This window comes from Hemiscyllium ocellatum, chromosome 14 (genome assembly GCF_020745735.1).
Source record: "Hemiscyllium ocellatum isolate sHemOce1 chromosome 14, sHemOce1.pat.X.cur, whole genome shotgun sequence".
In the NCBI taxonomy this organism is placed as follows: Eukaryota; Metazoa; Chordata; class Chondrichthyes; order Orectolobiformes; family Hemiscylliidae; genus Hemiscyllium; species Hemiscyllium ocellatum.
Genome location: NC_083414.1, coordinates 4,155,230 through 4,173,433, shown reverse-complemented (window position 1 = coordinate 4,173,433; position 18,204 = coordinate 4,155,230). Strand labels below are relative to the sequence as shown.

The 18,204-nt window shown below is 55.9% G+C and overlaps 1 protein-coding gene across 5 annotated transcripts in view; it reads left to right on the top strand.

Annotated features, from left to right (window-relative positions):
- LOC132822220 (uncharacterized) overlaps positions 1-17,475 on the top strand; it is a 70,373-nt gene extending 52,898 nt beyond the window's left edge. For 4 of the 5 annotated variants that reach the window (XM_060835317.1, XM_060835318.1, XM_060835320.1 and 1 more), the window contains 7 exons: positions 1,557-1,600; positions 2,454-2,473; positions 6,132-6,170; positions 8,237-8,379; positions 11,605-11,827; positions 14,499-14,703; positions 17,388-17,475. In XM_060835317.1, coding sequence (XP_060691300.1) covers positions 1,557-1,600; positions 2,454-2,473; positions 6,132-6,170; positions 8,237-8,379; positions 11,605-11,827; positions 14,499-14,685 — 656 coding nt within the window. In that variant the 3' untranslated portion in view covers positions 14,686-14,703; positions 17,388-17,475. The remainder of the gene's footprint in view (positions 1-1,556; positions 1,601-2,453; positions 2,474-6,131; positions 6,171-8,236; positions 8,380-11,604; positions 11,828-14,498; positions 14,704-17,387) is intronic. The other variant, XM_060835319.1, reaches the window with a different exon arrangement.
- The last annotated feature ends 729 nt before the right edge of the window (positions 17,476-18,204 follow it).

Here is an 18,204-nt window from a genome sequence, read left to right as displayed (position 1 = left end):
TTACAGTGACTGTAACTCTAACTCCTAAATCAGAATTGTTGACAGTTTATCTCTTTCGCTATCAAATACCTGAGTTTAAACAAACCCAGCTCCAGGTCCTCTTCAGGGTTTTATGCTAACACCTCCCGTGTAGTCATGATTTGGAGATGCCAGTGTTGGACTGGGGTGTACAAAGTTAAAAATCACACAACAGTTACTCCACAACCACCTGATGAAGGAGCAGCACTCTGAAAAGTAGTGCTTCCAATTAAACCTGTTGGGCTATAACCTGGTGTTGTGTGATTTTTAACCTTGTCCACCCCAGTGTCACTCTTCAGGCTAAGGTAGCCCAGTGTTACTCGTTTCTCCTTTTCAGAATACTGTTCAATTCATGTAAGGACTTCATAGAACTGCCCCACTCAAAACATAACCGAACCAAAACATAACCGAACCAAAATATTACCGAACCAAAATATAACCGAACCAAAATATAACCGAACCAAAGTATAACCAAACCAAAATATAACTGAACCGAAATATTACCGAACTGAAATATAACCGAACCAAAATATAACCGAACCGAAATATAACCGAACCAAAATATAATCAAACCAAAAATCTCTCTCTCTGTATGCCATGTGGCTTCCCTTAAACTGAAAAAAGGAAGCCGTGCAGCCCATAAATTTCCAATAGAAACTTTGGGATTGCATTGTCCCTTGCTAAGTTGTATAATTCTAAGATATTAAGCTCCGAAAGTAACTCTCATAAACTGTTTTATAAGAAATCACCATGGATTCGGAAATAGCTACAAGTTAATTATCAGCTTCAGACACCCAGAAACCCACCAGTTACTAACTCAAAATTCATGCTTTAAACTAAGTGATAGAACAAATATACATTAATCAGGGCGGCACGGTGGCTCAGTGGTTAGCACTGCTGCCTCACAGCACCAGGGACCTGGGTTCAATTCCCACCTTGGGCGACAGTCTGTGTGGAGTTTGCCCATTCTCCCGGTGTCTGTGTGGGTTTCCTCCCACAGTCCAAAGATGTGCAGGTCAGGGTGGATTGGCTGGGCTCAATTGCCCGTAGTGATAGTTGTGTTAGTCAAAGGTAAATATAGAGTAGGGAAATGGGGCTGGGTGGGCTTTGGAAGTTGGTATGGAGTTGTTGGGCCGAAGGGCCTGTTTCCATACTGTAGGGAATCTAATCTAATCATATTCAGACCATGAGAGTGTCAGTGGAGTTTACAGGCACCCTCACTGGAGAGTTTAAGGGATGGATTATAATCTCAGATACTCTTTGCTCTGAGTGAGTGCATTAGTATTGGCCTTTTACAGTCTCAGATTGACGGATGAGTGTCTCCCACTCACAAGCACAATGTATTAAATTCTCATGCAGGAGAATTGGGCAGGGCAGTGGGACTAATTGGCAAACATAACCAAAGAGACGGTATGGGGGCAATGGGCAGAATGGCCTCTCAGTGTGCTGTAAGATTGTGTGAGCTTTCTTGGTCCTGCAGTACACATGCGTTAGGAAGCTGAGCAGCTTTATGTTCTGTCTCTCCTCCCGATGTACAGGGATGCGCGTTTCAAGCCTGCATCTGGAAGCTGAACATCATTTGGTAAGAACCAACCACACGTCACTCCCCAAAACAAAACCACAACGTGAAGGATGCTCAAAGTCTGAAATAAAATCAGAACCAGCTGGAGAAACTCAGCACGTCTGGCAGCATCTACAGAGACAGACAGACAGATGGAGATAATGTTTCGGGTTAAGGATAACTCGTCGTCACAACCAGAGGATTGATTATGAGAGACGTCACAGCAAGAATTAAACTGGTGTTTTAACACCACTTTGACAGGACAGTGTAGGGAGAGCTTTACGCTGTATCTAACCCCGTGCTGTCCCTGCTCTGGGAGTGTTTGATGGGGGACAGTGTAGAGGGAGCTTTACTCTGTCTTTAACCCCGTGTTGTCCCTGCCCTGAGAGTGTTTGATGGAGGACAGTGTAAAGGGAGCTTTACTCTGTATCTAACCCCACGCTGTCCCAGTCCTGGGATTGATTGATGGGGGGACAGTGTAGATGGAGCTTTACTCTGTATCTAACCACACGCTGTCCCAGTCCTGGGAGTGTTTGATGGGGGACAGTGTAGAGGGAGCTTTACTCTGTATCTAACCCTGTGCTATCCCTGCCCTGGGAGTGTTTGATGGGGGGGGGTGGGTGGGTGGATGGTGTAGAGGAAGCTATACTCTGTAATAACCCGTGCTGTCCCTGTCCTGGGATTGATTGATGGGGGAGAGTGTAGAGGGAGCTTTACTCTGTATCTAACCCTGTGCTGTCCCAGTCCTGGGAGTGTTTGATGGGGGACAGTGTAGAGGGAGCTTTACTCTGTATCTAACCCTGTGCTGTTGGGTATATGAAGCCAGTGACTGAACGGGAACTGATTGTGTCAATGTTCTTTTTCCTTTACATAGCACCCAGCAGGACGACACAGGTAAGTCTGAGAAACCAAACTCATTATCCATTTTGGAAGGTCTGGTGATCCCAGAATAATGTATGGCCCACAGAGTACCTGTCTGACCCACAGAGTACCTGTCTGGCCCACAGTGTACCTGTCTGACCCACAGAGTACCTGTCTGGCCCACAGGGTACCTGTCTGACCCACAGAGTACCTGTCTGGCCCACAGGGTACCTGTCTGACTCACAGAGTACCTGTCTGACCCACAGGGTACCTGTCTGGCCCACAGAGTACCTGTCTGACCCACAGAGTACCTGTCTGGCCCACAGGGTACCTGTCTGACCCACAGGGTACCTGTCTGGCCCACAGAGTACCTGTCTGGCCCACAGAGTACCTGTCTGACTCACAGGGTACCTGTCTGACCCACAGTGTACCTGTCTGACCCACAGAGTACCTACCTGACCCACAGAGTACCTGTCTGACCCACAGAATACCTGTCTGACTCACAGAATACCTGTCTGACTCACAGAGTACCTGTCTGACCCACAGTGTACCTGTCTGGCCCACAGAGTACCTGTCTGATCCACAGAATACCTGTCTGACCCACAGAATACCTGTCTGACCCACAGAGTACCTGTCTGACCCACAGTGTACCTGTCTGGCCCACAGTGTACCTGTCTGGCCCACAGAATACCTGTCTGGCCCACAGAGTACCTGTCTGACCCACAGAATACCTGTCTGACCCACAGTGTACCTGTCTGACCCACAGAGTACCTGTCCGTCCCACAGTGTACCTGTCTGACCCACAGAGTACCTGTCTGGCCCACAGAGTACCCATCTGACCCACAGGGTATCCGTCTGACCCACAGAGTACCTGTCTGACCCACAGAGTACCTGTCCGACCCACAGTGTACCTGTCTGACCCACAGAGTACCTGTCTGGCCCACAGGGTACCTGTCTGGCCCACAGAGTACCTGTCTGGCCCACAGAATACCTGTCTGACCCACAGAATTCCTGTCTGACCCACAGAGTACCTGTCTGACCCACAGAATACCTGTCTGGCCCACAGTGTACCTGTCTGACCCACAGAATTCCTGTCTGACCCACAGAGTACCTGTCTGAAGTGTATTCCTTGTCGGATGTATATAGTTTGGCTGCAGACCTGTGCAGAGCCAGCTCCCAGCACCCTCCCTCTGATAATGGCCCTGGAATCTCGCTCCGCGGTGACAGTGGGACGGGTACAGGCCCCGGGGGATGCAGCTCCATGGTCTCTCACATCCATCCTGATTCGGCAGATCCATAAAGTTCCCTGGACTAAATCCAGCAGCTTTTCCATATTCCCCGTGCCTTGTTCTGACCCAGACATTATCACAGGATCACCCACCCCCCTCCCCCATCACTGAGTGATGTCAGTAGATTAATCCTGGCACAGAGATGGCCCATTCGGCCCATTGCTGTCTGCTAACCAATCGCCCCATTCTAGCTCACTCTCCTGCTTTCACTCTGGGTCATGTTTGGAGATGCTGGTGTTGGACTGGGGTGGACAAAGTTAAAAATCACACATGACCAGGTTATAGTCCAACAGGTTTAATTGGGAGCACTAGCTTTCGGAGTGACTATCACCTGATGAAGGAGCGTCGTTTGAAAGCTAGTGCTTCCAATTAAACCTGTTGGACTATAACCTGGTGTTGTGTGATTTTTAACTTTGTCCACTCTGTGTCACACTGGTCTTCTCCGGCTCACTGATAAGAAATAGTTACAGGAGTGGGCCATTCGGCCCCAGCTCTGCTATCCTACAGGATCCTGGCTGATCCGACATTCCTCACCTCCACTTCCTGCTCTTTCCCCTCGATTCCCCGACTGATCCAGAATCTCTCTCTCATCCTTAAACATCCACAGGGACCCTGCCCCCACAGCTCTCTCTGTGGTAAGGAGTTCCAAAGACTCTCAATCCTCTGAGAGAGGAAATTCCTCCCCATCTCAGTCTGACACTGGGGCCCCCTTTACTCTGAGTCTGTACCCTCTGGTCCCTGACCCTCCCCATGAGGGGGACCATCCTCTCAGCATTGACCCTGCTGAGATAAACAGGGACCAGGTGTTGGGGAGGAGCCTGACTGATGATAGGTGACAGCGAAAGCTGTAAAGAGAGAGGCACAAACAGCCTGTTTCTAAACCTGTGTCGTTGGCGAGCCCTATTCCCGGTCAATGGTCACTTTATTTGCTGGTCGGTCAGCTGCAGTTCCGGATGGCCCACAGCAGGGGGCAGGGTTCTCCAGCTGTGCTGTGTGGCAGGTGAAGAGGCCGAGGCTGTGAATGGACTGGGACTGGCCATGTCCAACCCTGAACACAGAGAGGAAGCCCCTTCCAGATTCACGCTGCCTCAGCCTTGATCAGCCAGCCACAGAACACCCTCAGGCAAATTCCAGCAGATCCCAACACGCTCATTCACCAATTAAACATTGGATTGAAATCAGTTACAACTGCAATAAAACATGCAGCCAAAAATCTCGACTCAGCAAGATCCCACAAACAGCAACCAGACAAACATCTTTCTTCCATCGAGTCACTGTCCGAGGACTAGTCTCCCACGATCACCTCACGCACTCTGTCTCGAAATTGTGGCTATTTGCACCCACCACAGGGTCCCTTGTTCATATTCAAAACACAAGGAACTGACCCTCTGACAGTGCGGCACTCCCTCAGCACTGACCCTCCGACAGTGCGGCACTCCCTCAGCACTGACCCTCCGACAGTGCGGCACTCCCTCAGCACTGACCCTCCGACAGTGCGGCACTCCCTCAGCACTGACCCTCCGACAGTGCGGCACTCCCTCAGCACTGACCCTCCGACAGTGCGGCACTCCCTCAGCACTGACCCTCCGACAGTGCGGCACTCCCTCAGTACTGACCCTCTGACAGTGCGGCACTCTCTCAGCTTTTTGTGATGAGGAGAGGGGGTGTGCTTCAGTGAACGTTTTGAAGGAGGGAGAGAGAAGTGGGTGCTGGCCATTCGGCCCCCACCAGACTGCTCGTCCTTTTGATGAGAGTTTTGGTGACCTCCAACCTCTGCTCCACTTTCAGCGCAGTCCCCAAATGCCGCACTTTCCAAAGCTGTGTTGGTTCGATTCCCGAACTTACTCCAAGTCTGGTATTGTCCGGTTTCCTGAAGTCGGCATTTCCTGACATCCGTGACCGTGTGTGTGACTAATTGCCTGGCACCATCAATGAGCAGGGTTCCTGTGATTTCGGTTAGCTGAGCAGAGGGAGGGAGGGAGGGGTGGATTGGGGTGTGGGATGTGTGGTGCCTGGTGAGGGAGGTCACTGTGAGGGGAGAAATGTTGTACCTGATTTGGAGAATGTATCCCATAACAGCAGAAACTGGGACTTGCCCTGATGACATGGATGAATCATTTTGTACAGATTCGGTGATACACAACCCTTCCATTAGCCAGGTAGCTCAGTGTCTGGCCACTCACTGGGTGAACACTGTAGAGCGTCATGCTTCAAGTGATCCTGGGGTAAGATGGAGTCTGAGGTGATATGCTGTGATACAGTCGCTGTATCTGACAGGTCCACTGACAAAACACAGCCCGTAGCATTGACCCTCCCTCCAGCCCCAACGTGGAGGGTTCTCTGAGTGAGGCACAACAGGCACGCACATTATTGAGATTAAATTTCCCTCTTTTAACCTCCAGATCATCCATATCGGACTGGATTGACCAGGAGTTACAGAGGTAATTCAACAACATCCTGGCCAGGGGGAGGTGATTGAGGTGCTGGCTGAAGCTGGTGAAAGAGAGAGATGCCCAACACCTGCCCTGGTACTGGGGTTAGGGTGGGGGGAGGTTATTGTCTGAGCTGGTGAACTGCTCCTCTGACAGTGCTGCACTCCCACCGCGCTGCACTGAGCAATCTTCACCTGAATCCCACAGCCCCACCCCGAGCTGTGAGGGGGGCAAAGCTCATTGACCACTGATGGGGTATCAGGGCAGGGGTGGGCAGTGTGGAGACCAGGGGAGTAGGGGAGGGTGGGGAGGCAAGTGAGGGCTGCAGCACTACGTAAAGGAAAGGATCAACAGTGACTCTTTGGGACGGCGTGCGACAGGGTGTGTGGGAGGGTGTGCAGCAAGGTGTGCGGTAGGGTGTGTGTGAGACGGTGTGTGGGGCAGTATGTGGGAGGTTGTGTGTGGGAGGGTGTGTGTGAGAGATGGTGTGCGGGGGACGGTGTGTATGAGGGTGTGTGCGCAGGAGTGTGTGTGGGATGGTGTGTGTGAGGGTGTGCAGGATGGTGTGTGTGCAGGACGGTGTGTATGTGGGAGGGTGAGTGTGAGAGCGTGTGCGGGACAGTGTGTGTGCAAGACGGTGTGTGTGTGTGGGAGGATGCGTGGGATGGTGTGTGTGAGGGTGTGTGTGAGGGTGTGTGCGGGAGGGTGTGTGCATGAGGGTGTGAGTGTGAGGTCGTGTGTGCAAGAGTGTACGGGAGGGTGTGTGCGAGGGTGTGTCTGTGAGGGTGTGCGGGTGAGGATGTCTGTGAGGGTGTGCGGGAGGGTGTGTGAGAGAGTGTGTGGGACAGTGTGTGTGTGTGTGGGACAGTGTGTGTGTGTGTGGGTGCGTGGAACGGTGTGTGTGAGGGTGCGTGTGAGGGTGTGTGGGACAGTCTGTGTGAGGGTGTGTGGGAGGACGTGTGGGAAGGTGTGTGAGGGGGTGTGGGACGGTGTGTGTGACGGTCTGTGGGAACGGGGTGAGTGAGGGTGTGTGGGATGGGGTGTGTGAGGATGTGAGAGGGTGTGCGGGAAGGTGTGCGTGAGAGTGTATGTGAGTGTGTTTGGGAGGGTGTGTGGGAAGATGTGTGTGAGGGTGTGAGAGGGTGTGCGGGAAGGTGTGCGTGAGGGTGTGTGGGAGGGTGTGTGGGATGGTATGTATGAGGGTGTGAGAGGGTGTGCGGGAAGGTGTGTGTGAGAGGGTGCGTGGGAGGTTGTGTGTGATGGTGTGTGTGAGAATGTGTGTGTGAGGGTGCGTGGGAGGTTGTGTGGGAGGGGTGTGTGGGACAGTCTGTGTGAGGGTGCATATGAGGGTGTGTGTGAGGGTGTGTGTGTGAGGGTGTGTGTGTGAGGGGTGTGTGGGACGGTGTGAGAGGGTGTGTGTGAGGGGTGTGTGTGTGAGGGTGTGTGGGACGGTGTGTGAGGGTCTGTGTGGGGTGTGTGTGGGTCGGGCTGTGGGGTGTGTGGGGGTCGGGCTGTGTGAGGGTGTGTGTCAGGGTGTGTGGGTCGGGCTGTGTGAGGGTGTTGGGTCGGGCTGTGGGGGGGTGTGTGGGTCGGGCTGTGGGGTGTGTGGGGGTCGGGCTGTGGGGGGATGTGTGGGAAGGTGTGTGAGGATGTGTGTAAGGGTGTGTGTCAGGGTGTGTGGGTCGGGCTGTGGGGGGGTGTGTGGGTCGGGCTGTGCGGGGTGGGGGTGAGGGTGCGTGTGAGGGTGTGTGGGTCGGGCTGTGTGAGGGTGTGTGGGTTGGGCTGTGTGAGGGTGTGTGGGTCGGGCTGTGTGAGGGTGTGTGTGTCGGGCTGTGGGGGGTGGGGGTGAGTGTGTGTGTGAGGGTGTGTGGGTCGGGGTGTGTGAGGGTGTGTGGGTCGGGTTGTGTGAGGGTGTGTGGGTCGGGTTGTGTGAGGGGGTGTGGGTCGGGCTGTGGGGTGTGTGGGGGTCGGGCTGTGTGAGGGTGTGTGGGTCGGGCTGTGTGAGGGCGTGTGGGTCGGGCTGTGGGGGGTGGGGGTGATATTGTGAACGCTCTGGGACCTGTCCTCACCCACAGGAGGGAAGCTCAGAAAGCAGCGAGGATGAAACGGGAGGCGATGAATGAAGAGCGACACCGACTCCAGGAGCTGCAGAGAATCGAGAGACAGCACAGTCTCCCCCGACACGAGAGCTGCAAACAACCGCTGACTGTGCTCCAAGGTCAGAGGCTCCCTCCACCGCACTGCCACACCCTCCACCTCACACACTCCCCCCACACCCTCCACCTCGCACTCTCCCCCCTACCCTCCACCTCACACTCTCCCCCCACACCCTCCACCTCACACACTCCCCCCACACCCTCCACCTCGCACTCTTCCCCCCACACCCTCCACCTCACACTCCCCCCACACCCTCCACCTCGCACTCTTCCCCCCCCACCCTCCACCTCGCACTCTCCCCCCACACCCTCCACCTCGCACTCTCCCCCCACACCCTCCACCTCGCACTCTCCCCCCACACCCTCCACCTCACACACTCCCCCCACACCCTCCACCTCACACTCTCCCCCCCACCCTCCACCTCGCACTCTTCCCCCAAACCCTCCACCTCACACACTCCCCCCACACCCTCCACCTCGCACTCTCCCCCCACACCCTCCACCTCGCACTCTTCCCCCCACACCCTCCACCTCGCACTCTCCCCCCACACCCTCCACCTCGCACTCTCCCCCCACACCCTCCACCTCGCACACTCCCCCCACACCCTCAACCTCACATACTCCCCCACACCCTCCACCTCGCACTCTCCCCCCACACCCTCCACCCACACGCTCCACCTCACACTTGCCCTCCCTCACCCTCCACCTCGCACTCTCCCCCCACACCCTCCACCTCACACTCTCCCCCCACACCCTCCACCTCGCACTCTTCCCCCCCCCACCCTCCACCTCGCACTCTCCCCCCACACCCTCCACCTCGCACTCTCCCCCCACACCCTCCACCTCGCACACTCCCCCCACACCCTCCACCTCACATACTCCCCCACACCCTCCACCTCGCACTCTCCCCCCACACCCTCCACCCACACGCTCCACCTCACACTTGCCCTCCCTCACCCTCCACCTCGCACTCTCCCCCACACCCTCCACCCACACCTTCCACCTCACACTCGCCCTCCCTCACCCTCCACCTCGCACTCTCCCCCACACCCTCCACCCCACACTTGCCCTCCCTCACCCTCCACCTCGCACACTCCCCCACACCCTCCACCTCGCACTCTCCCCCCACACCCTCCACCCACACCCTCCACCTCGCACTCTCCCTCCCTCACCCTCCACCTCGCACTCTCCCCCCACACCCTCCACCTCACACACTCCCCCCACCTCGCACTCTCCCTCCCTCACCCTCCACCTTGCACTCTCCCCCCACACCCTCCACCTCACACTCTCCCTCCCTCACCCTCCACCTCACACTCTCCCCCCACACCCTCCACCTCGCACTCTCCCCCCCCACCCTCCACCTCACACACTCCCCCCCCACCCTCCACCTCGCACTCTCCCCCCACACCCTCCACCTCGCACTCTCCCTCCCTCACCCTCCACTGCATCTCTCGCTCCCTCCCACTCCACCTCGCACTCTCCCCCCCCACCCTCCACCTCACACACTCCCCCCCCACCCTCCACCTCGCACTCTCCCCCCACACCCTCCACCTCGCACTCTCCCTCCCTCACCCTCCACTGCATCTCTCGCTCCCTCCCACTCCACCTCGCACTCTCCCCCACACCCTCCACCTCACACACTCCCCCCCCCCACCCTCCACCTCGCACTCTCCCCCCACACCCTCCACCTCGCACTCTCCCCCCCACCCTCCACCTTGCACTCTCCCCCCACACCCTCCACCTCACACACTCCCCCCCCACCCTCCACCTCACACACTCCCCCCACACACTCTACCTCACACTCTCCCTCCCTCACCCTCCACCTCACACTCTCCCTCCCTCACCCTCTACTGCCTCACTCGCTCCCTCCCACTCCCCACCCCCACCACCATCCCCAGTACCTCCCTGTATTCCCCCTTACTCCCACCCTCCCTCCAGCACATTCCCTCCCTCCCTCCCTCCCTTCCACCCCCACCCTTCTCTCTCTCTCTCACACTATCTCCCTCTCCTACCCTCCCTTCAGGTTCAACAACACACTCACTCTCTCCTCCCTCCCTATCTCTGTAACCCCCTCCAACCCATGTCGTTGGGCGGCACGGTGGCACAGTGGTTAGCACTGCTGCCTCACAGCGCCAGGGACCCGGGTTCAATTCCCGACTCAGGCGACTGACTGTGTGGAGTTTGCACGTTCTCCCCGTGTCTGCGTGGGTTTCCTCCGGGTGCTCCGGTTTCCTCCCACAGTCCAAAGATGTGCGGGTCAGGTGAATTGGCCATGCTAAATTGCCCCTAGTGTTAGGTAAAGGGTAAATGTAGGGGTATGGGTGGGTTGCGCTTCGGCGGGTCGGTGTGGACTTGTTGGGCCGAAGGGCCTGTTTCCACACTGTAAGTAATCTAATCTAAAAACCCGACATCCCCTCCCTATCTCTGTAACCCCCTCCAGTCCCTATACCCCTCCCTATCTCTGTCAGCCCCTACACCTCTCCCTATCTCTGTAACCCCTCCAACCCCTACACCCCCTTCCTATCTCTGTAACCCCCTTCAGCCCCTACACTCTCTCCCTATCTCTATAATCTCCTCCAGCCCCTACACCCCCTCCCCTCCCCTCTCTGCCTGCTCCTCCTGATCCTGTAGCCACGCTCCTGTTCCTGTCTCTGACATCTCTTCACTGTGGCCCAGTGCCAATGAGAAAACCTGACGGAATGGGCCATTCGGCCCATCCAACCTGTCCTGCTATCCTGTAGGTTACTGGGCCTCAGCTCCCTGGCCTACCCTTTGCCCATATCCATTGATTTTCTGATTGAGCGGGACCCTCTCGGAGTCATTCTTAAATCAGCTCAGGGCGTGACCCCTCTGGGTCTGAGAATTCCACATCCTCACTACCGTCTGAGTGAGATGGTCCTGAATAATCACCCCTCCTTGTCCTGTCTGTGGTTCGGATTCCCCGGGCGGGTGGCCTTTCCCAGTGAGGGATACGGAGCTGAGTGGTGGTGGTAGGCTGAGGGCATCCACCCCACGATGGTTTGACGCAGGTATTCCCACTCGGAAAGCCCCCCCCCCCCCCCTTCCTCACTGGAGTCGGGAATGAGTCTCCGAACAATTCCCAAACCTTGGAAAAGGGGTCACGGTGGGAAGGCATTGGGGAAGAATCGATCTGATGTCTGACTCTCAGTGACAGCTCGTTGGATGGTGGGAACCTTACTGGGTTGTGGGAAGTAGTGGGGGGGCTATAGAAATACACAGCGTTGTTGTTGTTGAGTGTGTGTGACCTGTCTGTCTTTTGCTGGTAGTGACCGAAGCTCAGAGCCGGCTACCATCCCACCACATTGTTCAGAGTAGCCCCCCTCTGCGCCCACCTAGTCGCCCAGCGGGACGGCCAATTTACCCCAAACTGCTCATGTTCCCGCCTCCAGCCCAGACCACCACGCCATTGGCCGGAGCGATGACCATCAGACCAGCAACAACCATGGCCAGTACCCCCCGGCCCACCCTGCCCGATGACCCACGGCAACGGTCAGTACCCACGGGCCGGTGGGCAGGGAGGGGGAGGGCAGTGGCACGGGGTGAGGGGGGAAGAGAGACACAGAGAGAGCAGTCTGTGATCCAAGTGTGGGGGTAAGGTGGGGGGGGGGGGGGGGTGGTGGGTGAGGGTGGGGTGGGTGTGTGTGTTTGTGGGAAGGGACACAGAGAGTGGGAACACAGGGAGGGAGAGGGTGGGGTGTGAAGGGGGTGGGGAGGAAGCCCTGTGTGTGTGGGATGGGGAGTGTGTGTGGGGTGAGTGGGGGTTGTGTGGGGGCAGTGTGGAGGTTGTGTGGGGAGTGTGGGGGCTGAGTGGAGGTGTGGGGGTTGAGTGGGGGGAGTGGGGGTTGTGTGGGGAGTGTGGGGGGTGAGTGGAGGTGTGGGGGTTGTGTGGGGGCAGTGTGGAGGTTGTGTGGGGAGTGTGGGGGCTGAGTGGAGGTGTGGGGGTTGAGTGGGGGGAGTGGGGGTTGTGTGGGGAGTGTGGGGGGTGAGTGGAGGTGTGGGGGTTGTGTGGGGGCAGTGTGGAGGTTGTGTGGGGAGTGTGGGGGGTGAGTGGAGGTGTGGGGGTTGTGTGGGGGGAGTATGGAGGGTGTGGGGGGAATGTGGGGCTGGAGTGTGAGGAGAGTGTTGGGTGTGGGGGGGTGAGTGGGGGGTGTGTGAGGGGAGTGTGGGGAAGAGTGAGGGGAGTGTGGGGGTGTGTAGGGGGTGAGTGGTGGGGGAGTGTGGAGGGAGTGTAGGAGTGTGTGGGGGGGTGAGTAGGGGAGTGTGGGGGAGTGTAAGGGGTGTGTGGGGGGAGTGTTGGGGTGTGTGGAGGGAGTGTGAGGGGAGTGTGGGGGATGAGTGGGAAAGGGGCTGTGGGAGGAGTGTGAGGGGAGTGTGAGGTGTGTGCGAGGGAATGTGGGGGGAGTGTGTGGGGGTGAGTGGGGGAAGTGTGAGGGGAGTGTGGGGGTGTGTGGGGTGTGTGTGGGGAAGAGTGAGGGGAGTGTAGCGGAGTGTGGGGTTGTGTGGAGGGAGTATGGGGGTGTGTGGGGGGGTAATGTGGGGAGTGTGTGAGGGGAGTGTGGGGGGAATGTGAGGGATGTGTGGGGGGAGTGAGGGGTTGTGTGTGTGGGGTGTGTGGTGTGTGTGTGGTGTGTGGGGAAGAGAGAGGGGAGTGTGGGGGTGGGGGGTTTGGGGGTTGAGTGGGGGGGTGTGGGGGGAGTGTGGGGAAGAGTGGGGTGTGTGTGTGGGGGTGTGTGTGGGGAGTTTGGGGGGTGAGTGGGGTGTGTGTGGGGGGAGTGTGGGGAGTGTGGGGGTGTATGAGGGGAGTGTGGGGAAGTGCGGGGGGTGAGAGTGTGGGGGTGTGTGGAGGGAGTGTGGGGGTGTGTGGAGGGAGTGTGGGGGGAGTGTGCGGTGTGTGGGGGGAGTGTGGGGGTGTGTGGGGGGAGTGTGCGGTGTGTGGGGGGTGTGTGGGGGGAGTGTGCGGTGTGTGGGGGGAGTGTGGGGGTGTGTGGGGGGAGTGTGCGGTGTGTGGGGGGAGTGTGGGGGTGTGTGAGGGGAGTGTGCGGTGTGTGGGGGGAGTGTGGGGGTGTGTGAGGGGAGTGTGGGGTGTGTTTGAGGGGAGTGTGGGGTATGTGTGAGGGGAGTGTGGGGAAGAGTGAGGGGAGTGTGGGGGTGTGTGAGGGGAGTGTGGGGTGTGTTTGAGGGGAGTGTGGGGGTGTGTGGGGGGAGTGTGCGGTGTGTGGGGGAGTGTGCGGTGTGTGGGGGGAGTGTGGGGGGAGTGTGCGGTGTGTGGGGGGAGTGTGGGGGTGTGTGGGGGGAGTGTGGGGGTGTGTGAGGGGAGTGTGGGGTATGTGTGAGGGGAGTGTGGGGAAGAGTGAGGGGAGTGTGGGGGTGTGTGAGGGGAGTGTGAGGAAGTGTAGGGGGTGAGTGGTGGGGGGACTGTGGGGGGTGAGTGTGGGGGGTGAGTGTGGGGGGAGTGTGGAGGGAGTGTGAGGGGAGTGTGCAGAATGTGGGGGGTGTGTGGGGGTGTGTGTTGGGAGTGTGGGGAAGAGTGGGGTGTGTGTGGGAGTTTGGGGGGTGAGTGGGGGGTGTGAGGGGAGTGTGGGAGGAGTGTGGGGGAGTGTGAGGGAATGTGGGGGTGTGTGGAGGTAGTATGGGGATATGAGAGGGGAGTGTGAGGGGAGTGTGGGGGAGTGTGAGGGGATTGTTGGAGAGTGTGGGGGAATGTGAGGGGGGTGTGGGGGAGGGTGGGGGAAGTGTGGGAGTGGGTGGGGGTGTGTGAGGGGTGTGTGGGGGAGGGTGGGGGGACTGTGGATGAGGGGAGTGTGGGGGGGTGTGGGAGTGTGTGGGCTGGGTGTGTGGGGTGAGTATGTGGGAGTGTGTGGGGTGGGACTGTTGGATTGTAGGAGAGTATGGGGTGAGTGTGAGGTGAGTGTGGGGGGAGTTTGAAGGGAGTGTGTTTGAGGGTGTGGGGTGGGAGTGTGGGATTGTAGGCGAGTGTGAGGGGAGTGTGTGTGGGGGGAAGTGGGGGGGGATTGTGAGGGGAGTGTGGGGGGAGAGGGGGGCAGTGGAGTGTGGGGGGAGTGTGTGTGGGGGGGAGTGTGTTGGAGTGTGTGGGGGTGAGGTGGGTGAAGGGTTTTGGTGATGTCTCTCGAGGCTGGTATGAACTAACGTCTGTCCCCAGCATGTTCATCATTGTGAGGGAGACCTACGCTCCGCCAAAGATCCCTGTGCCAACACCCCTGGAGGAGCGCCTCCTAAAGGAACGATTCCCTAACTACAAGATCCCTTTCATGAAGCACAATCCCAGGCTAGTCGAGAGGAAAATCTACACCCCATTCCTGGATTCCATCTGTATCCCAGACAAATGATGAACTGACCCAAAGAAGGTTTGTGCAGGTTACCGTCTTCGGAGCATTCAAACCCCTCCCTGGCTTCATTGCTGTAGCCTCCTCCAGCCCAACACGTCTCCGAGATCTCCACACTCTTCCAGTTCCCAGTCTCCTGCACATTCCCAGCTTTCACCGGCTCCCAAGGCTTTGGAATTCCCTGCCTAATCCTCTCCACCTTTGGACATAACTCTCCTCTGTTCTCCAATTGTCTTTTGATAACATTTGGATGGGTATATGAATAGGAAGGGTTTGGAGGGATATGGGCCGGGTGCTGGCAGGTGGGACTAGATTGGGTTGGGATATCTGGTCGGCATGGATGGGTTGGACTGACTCTATGACTCTAAGTATTCCCGTTTGAAATGGGTACAGGTAATTAACTGCAGATTCCATGCAACCTAAGATCAAACTTTGAAATTAGATGAAAATCCAATCCCAGTTAAAAAGTTAAAAATCACAAAACACCAGGTTATACTCCAACAGGTTTATTTGGAAGCACAAGCTTTCATCAGGTGGTTCACAAATACCTGCTGAAGGAGCAGCGCTCCGAAAGCTAGTGCTTCCAGATAAACCTGTTGGACTATAACCTGGTGTTCTGTGATTTTTAACTTTGTCCATTCCAGTCCGACACCGGCCCCTCCACAACTGGTCACAAAGTGATCCTTCCCAGGAAGCTGCAGTACCATGAGAAACAGGAGCAGGGGGAGGCCAGTCAGTCCTATGGGCCTGCTCTGCCTTTCAGTAGGATCCTGGCCTCACCTCCACTTCCTGCCCTTTCCCCTCGATTCCCCGACTGATCCAGAATCTCTCTCTCTCTCTCTCAGCCTTAAATATCCACAGGGACCCTGCCCCCACAGCTCTCTCTGTGGTCAGGAGTTCCAAAGACTCTCAATCCTCTGAGAGAGGAAATTCCTTCCCATCTCAGTCTGACACTGGTGCCCCCTTTACTCTGAGACTGTACCCTCTGGTCCCAGACCCCCCCATGAGGGGAACCATCCTCTCAGCACTGACCCGGTCAAGCCCCTTAAGAATCCGACATGTTTCAGTGAAACACTCTCATTCTTGTAAACTCCAGGGAGTAGACAGTCCCAACCTGTTTAACCTTTCCCCATAAGACACTCCCTCCATCCCAGTGAGTCTCCCATGAGCTGTCTCCAATGAAAGGAAAACGTCCCTGAAATAATCCACATGACTCTGCTGTGCCCAGGCCTCTGGGCTTTTAGATTAGATTAGATTACTTACAGTGTGGAAACAGGCCCTTCGGCCCAACAAGTCCACACCGACCCACCGAAGCGCAACCCACCCATACCCCCACATTTACCCCTTACCTAACACTACGGGCAATTTAGCATGGCCAATTCACCTGACCCGCACATCTTTGTGACTGTGGGAGGAAACCGGAGCACCCGGAGGAAACCCACGCAGACACGGGGAGAACGTGCAAACTCCACACAGTCAGTTGCCTGAGGTGGGAATTGAACCCGGGTCTCAGGCGCTGTGAGGCAGCAGTGCTAACCACTGTGCCACCGTGCCGCCCACGAATTTTAATGTTTTGCCACTTCATAGCTCACGGGTGCCACAAAGATCAGCCTTTCCTGCACATTCCCAAATCCCAACAGGAAGGTGGTGTGGAGCCCTCGTCTGGAATACACCTGAGTGACTTGTCTGGGGGCAGTTAAGAGTCACCCACATTGCTGTGGGTCTGGAGTCACGTGTAAGCCAGACCGGGTAAGGATGGCAGACTTGCCTTCCCTGAAGAGCATTAGTGTTCCGTGGGCATCATGATTAACGATGGATTTTTAATCCAGATTTATTTTAGAAATGGAGTTGAAGTTCTCCAGCTACTGATGTGGGATCTATGGACTTGTCTTGAAATGATTGCAAGGATCCCCCTTCTAACTGGGTACGGGAATTCACTGCGAGTTCCAGACAATCTAAGATCAAACTTTGAAATTAGACAAAACATTCCATGCAACCAAATGAGCACAGGTTTGAGCCCAGTGATCACAGAATTGTTATGGCGCTGATGGAGGATATTTGGCCCATCGTGCCTTCACTGGTTCTATCCCATAGTGCCAATCTCCTGCCTTTCCCCCGTGTCCATCCCGGCTAATGTCCCAGTCGAAAGCCTCAGTTGAACCTTTCTCCCCCACGTAACCTCGGTCCTGTTATACCCTCGAGTAAAAAATGAGGTCTGCAGATGCTGGAGATCACAGCTGCAAATGTGTTGCTGGTCAAAGCACAGCAGGTTAGGCAGCATCTCAGGAATAGAGAATTCGACGTTTCGAGCATAAGCCCTTCATCAGTGTTATACCCTCCACTACAAACCTGATGTGGAGGTCCTGATGTTGGACGCGGGTAGACAAGGTTGGAAGTCAAGCACCACCAGGGTTATAGTCCAACAGCTTTATTTGAAATCACAAGCTTTCGGAACGCTGCCCCTTTGTCTGGTGATTGATGTTGTGACCATCTGATCTTGTCCACTGCTGGTCTGTCCAACGGTACCAGCATAACCTTCCCTCTGAGTCCCTCCTCCTGAGATAAAGAGCCCAATCCCAGCAACCTCCTGATGATGTTGTCACCAGCAGCTTTGAGATGTGAGATTGTCCAGGGAAGGGAGTTGATTAAAATATCAATCCTGAACTAAACCCAATACCATCTTGTGTTTTTCTGTTTCCTTTCAGCCTGCGAGTATTTGGAAGCTGGAGAGTGAAATGTCGCGTCTATTAAACAGAAGAAATAAAGAAGAGTTTTATTGTGTCCTTGCAGCAGTCATTCTTTTTGAAATGTTAATGTGTGTATTTTTTAATTATACTCACACTCCAAAGACAACATTCCTGGCAACAAGATTCAAAATCTCCCAAATATTGTTCATAGTGGAAAGCACTCTGTACTCTTTTAAACTGTAAGTAAAGCTCCCTCTACACTGTCCACCATCTAACACTCCCAGGACAGGGACAGCATCCAAGGAACAGGAAATTTGACGTTTCGGGCATAAGCCCTTTATCAAGAATCAGGCTTATGCCCGAAACGTCGAATTTCCTGCTCCTTGGATGCTGCTTGACCTGCTGCGCTTTTCCAGCAACACATTTTCAGCTCTAATCTCCAGCATCTGCAGACCTCACTTTCTCCTCCTGCGTTAGTCAGGGGTTAAATGTAGGGAATGGTCTGGTTGGGTTACTCTTCGGAGGGTTGGTGTGGATTTGTTGGGCTGAAGGGCCTGTTTCCACACTGTAGGGATTCTATGATCTAGTATTGTGCAGGGTGGGTGGGTTAGCTTTGGGAAATGCAGAGACAGAGTGGGCCTAGGTGGGATACTTTTCAGAGGGCCAGTGTGGACTGGATGGGCTGAATGGCCTACTTTCACACCGTAAGCATTCTGTAAAAATAGGCGATGGTGGGTACTACAGATTAGAGTCAAAACATGTGTTGCTGGAAAAGCACAACAGGTCAGGCAGCATCCGAGGAGCAGGAGAATTGACATTTCGGGCAAAAGCCCTT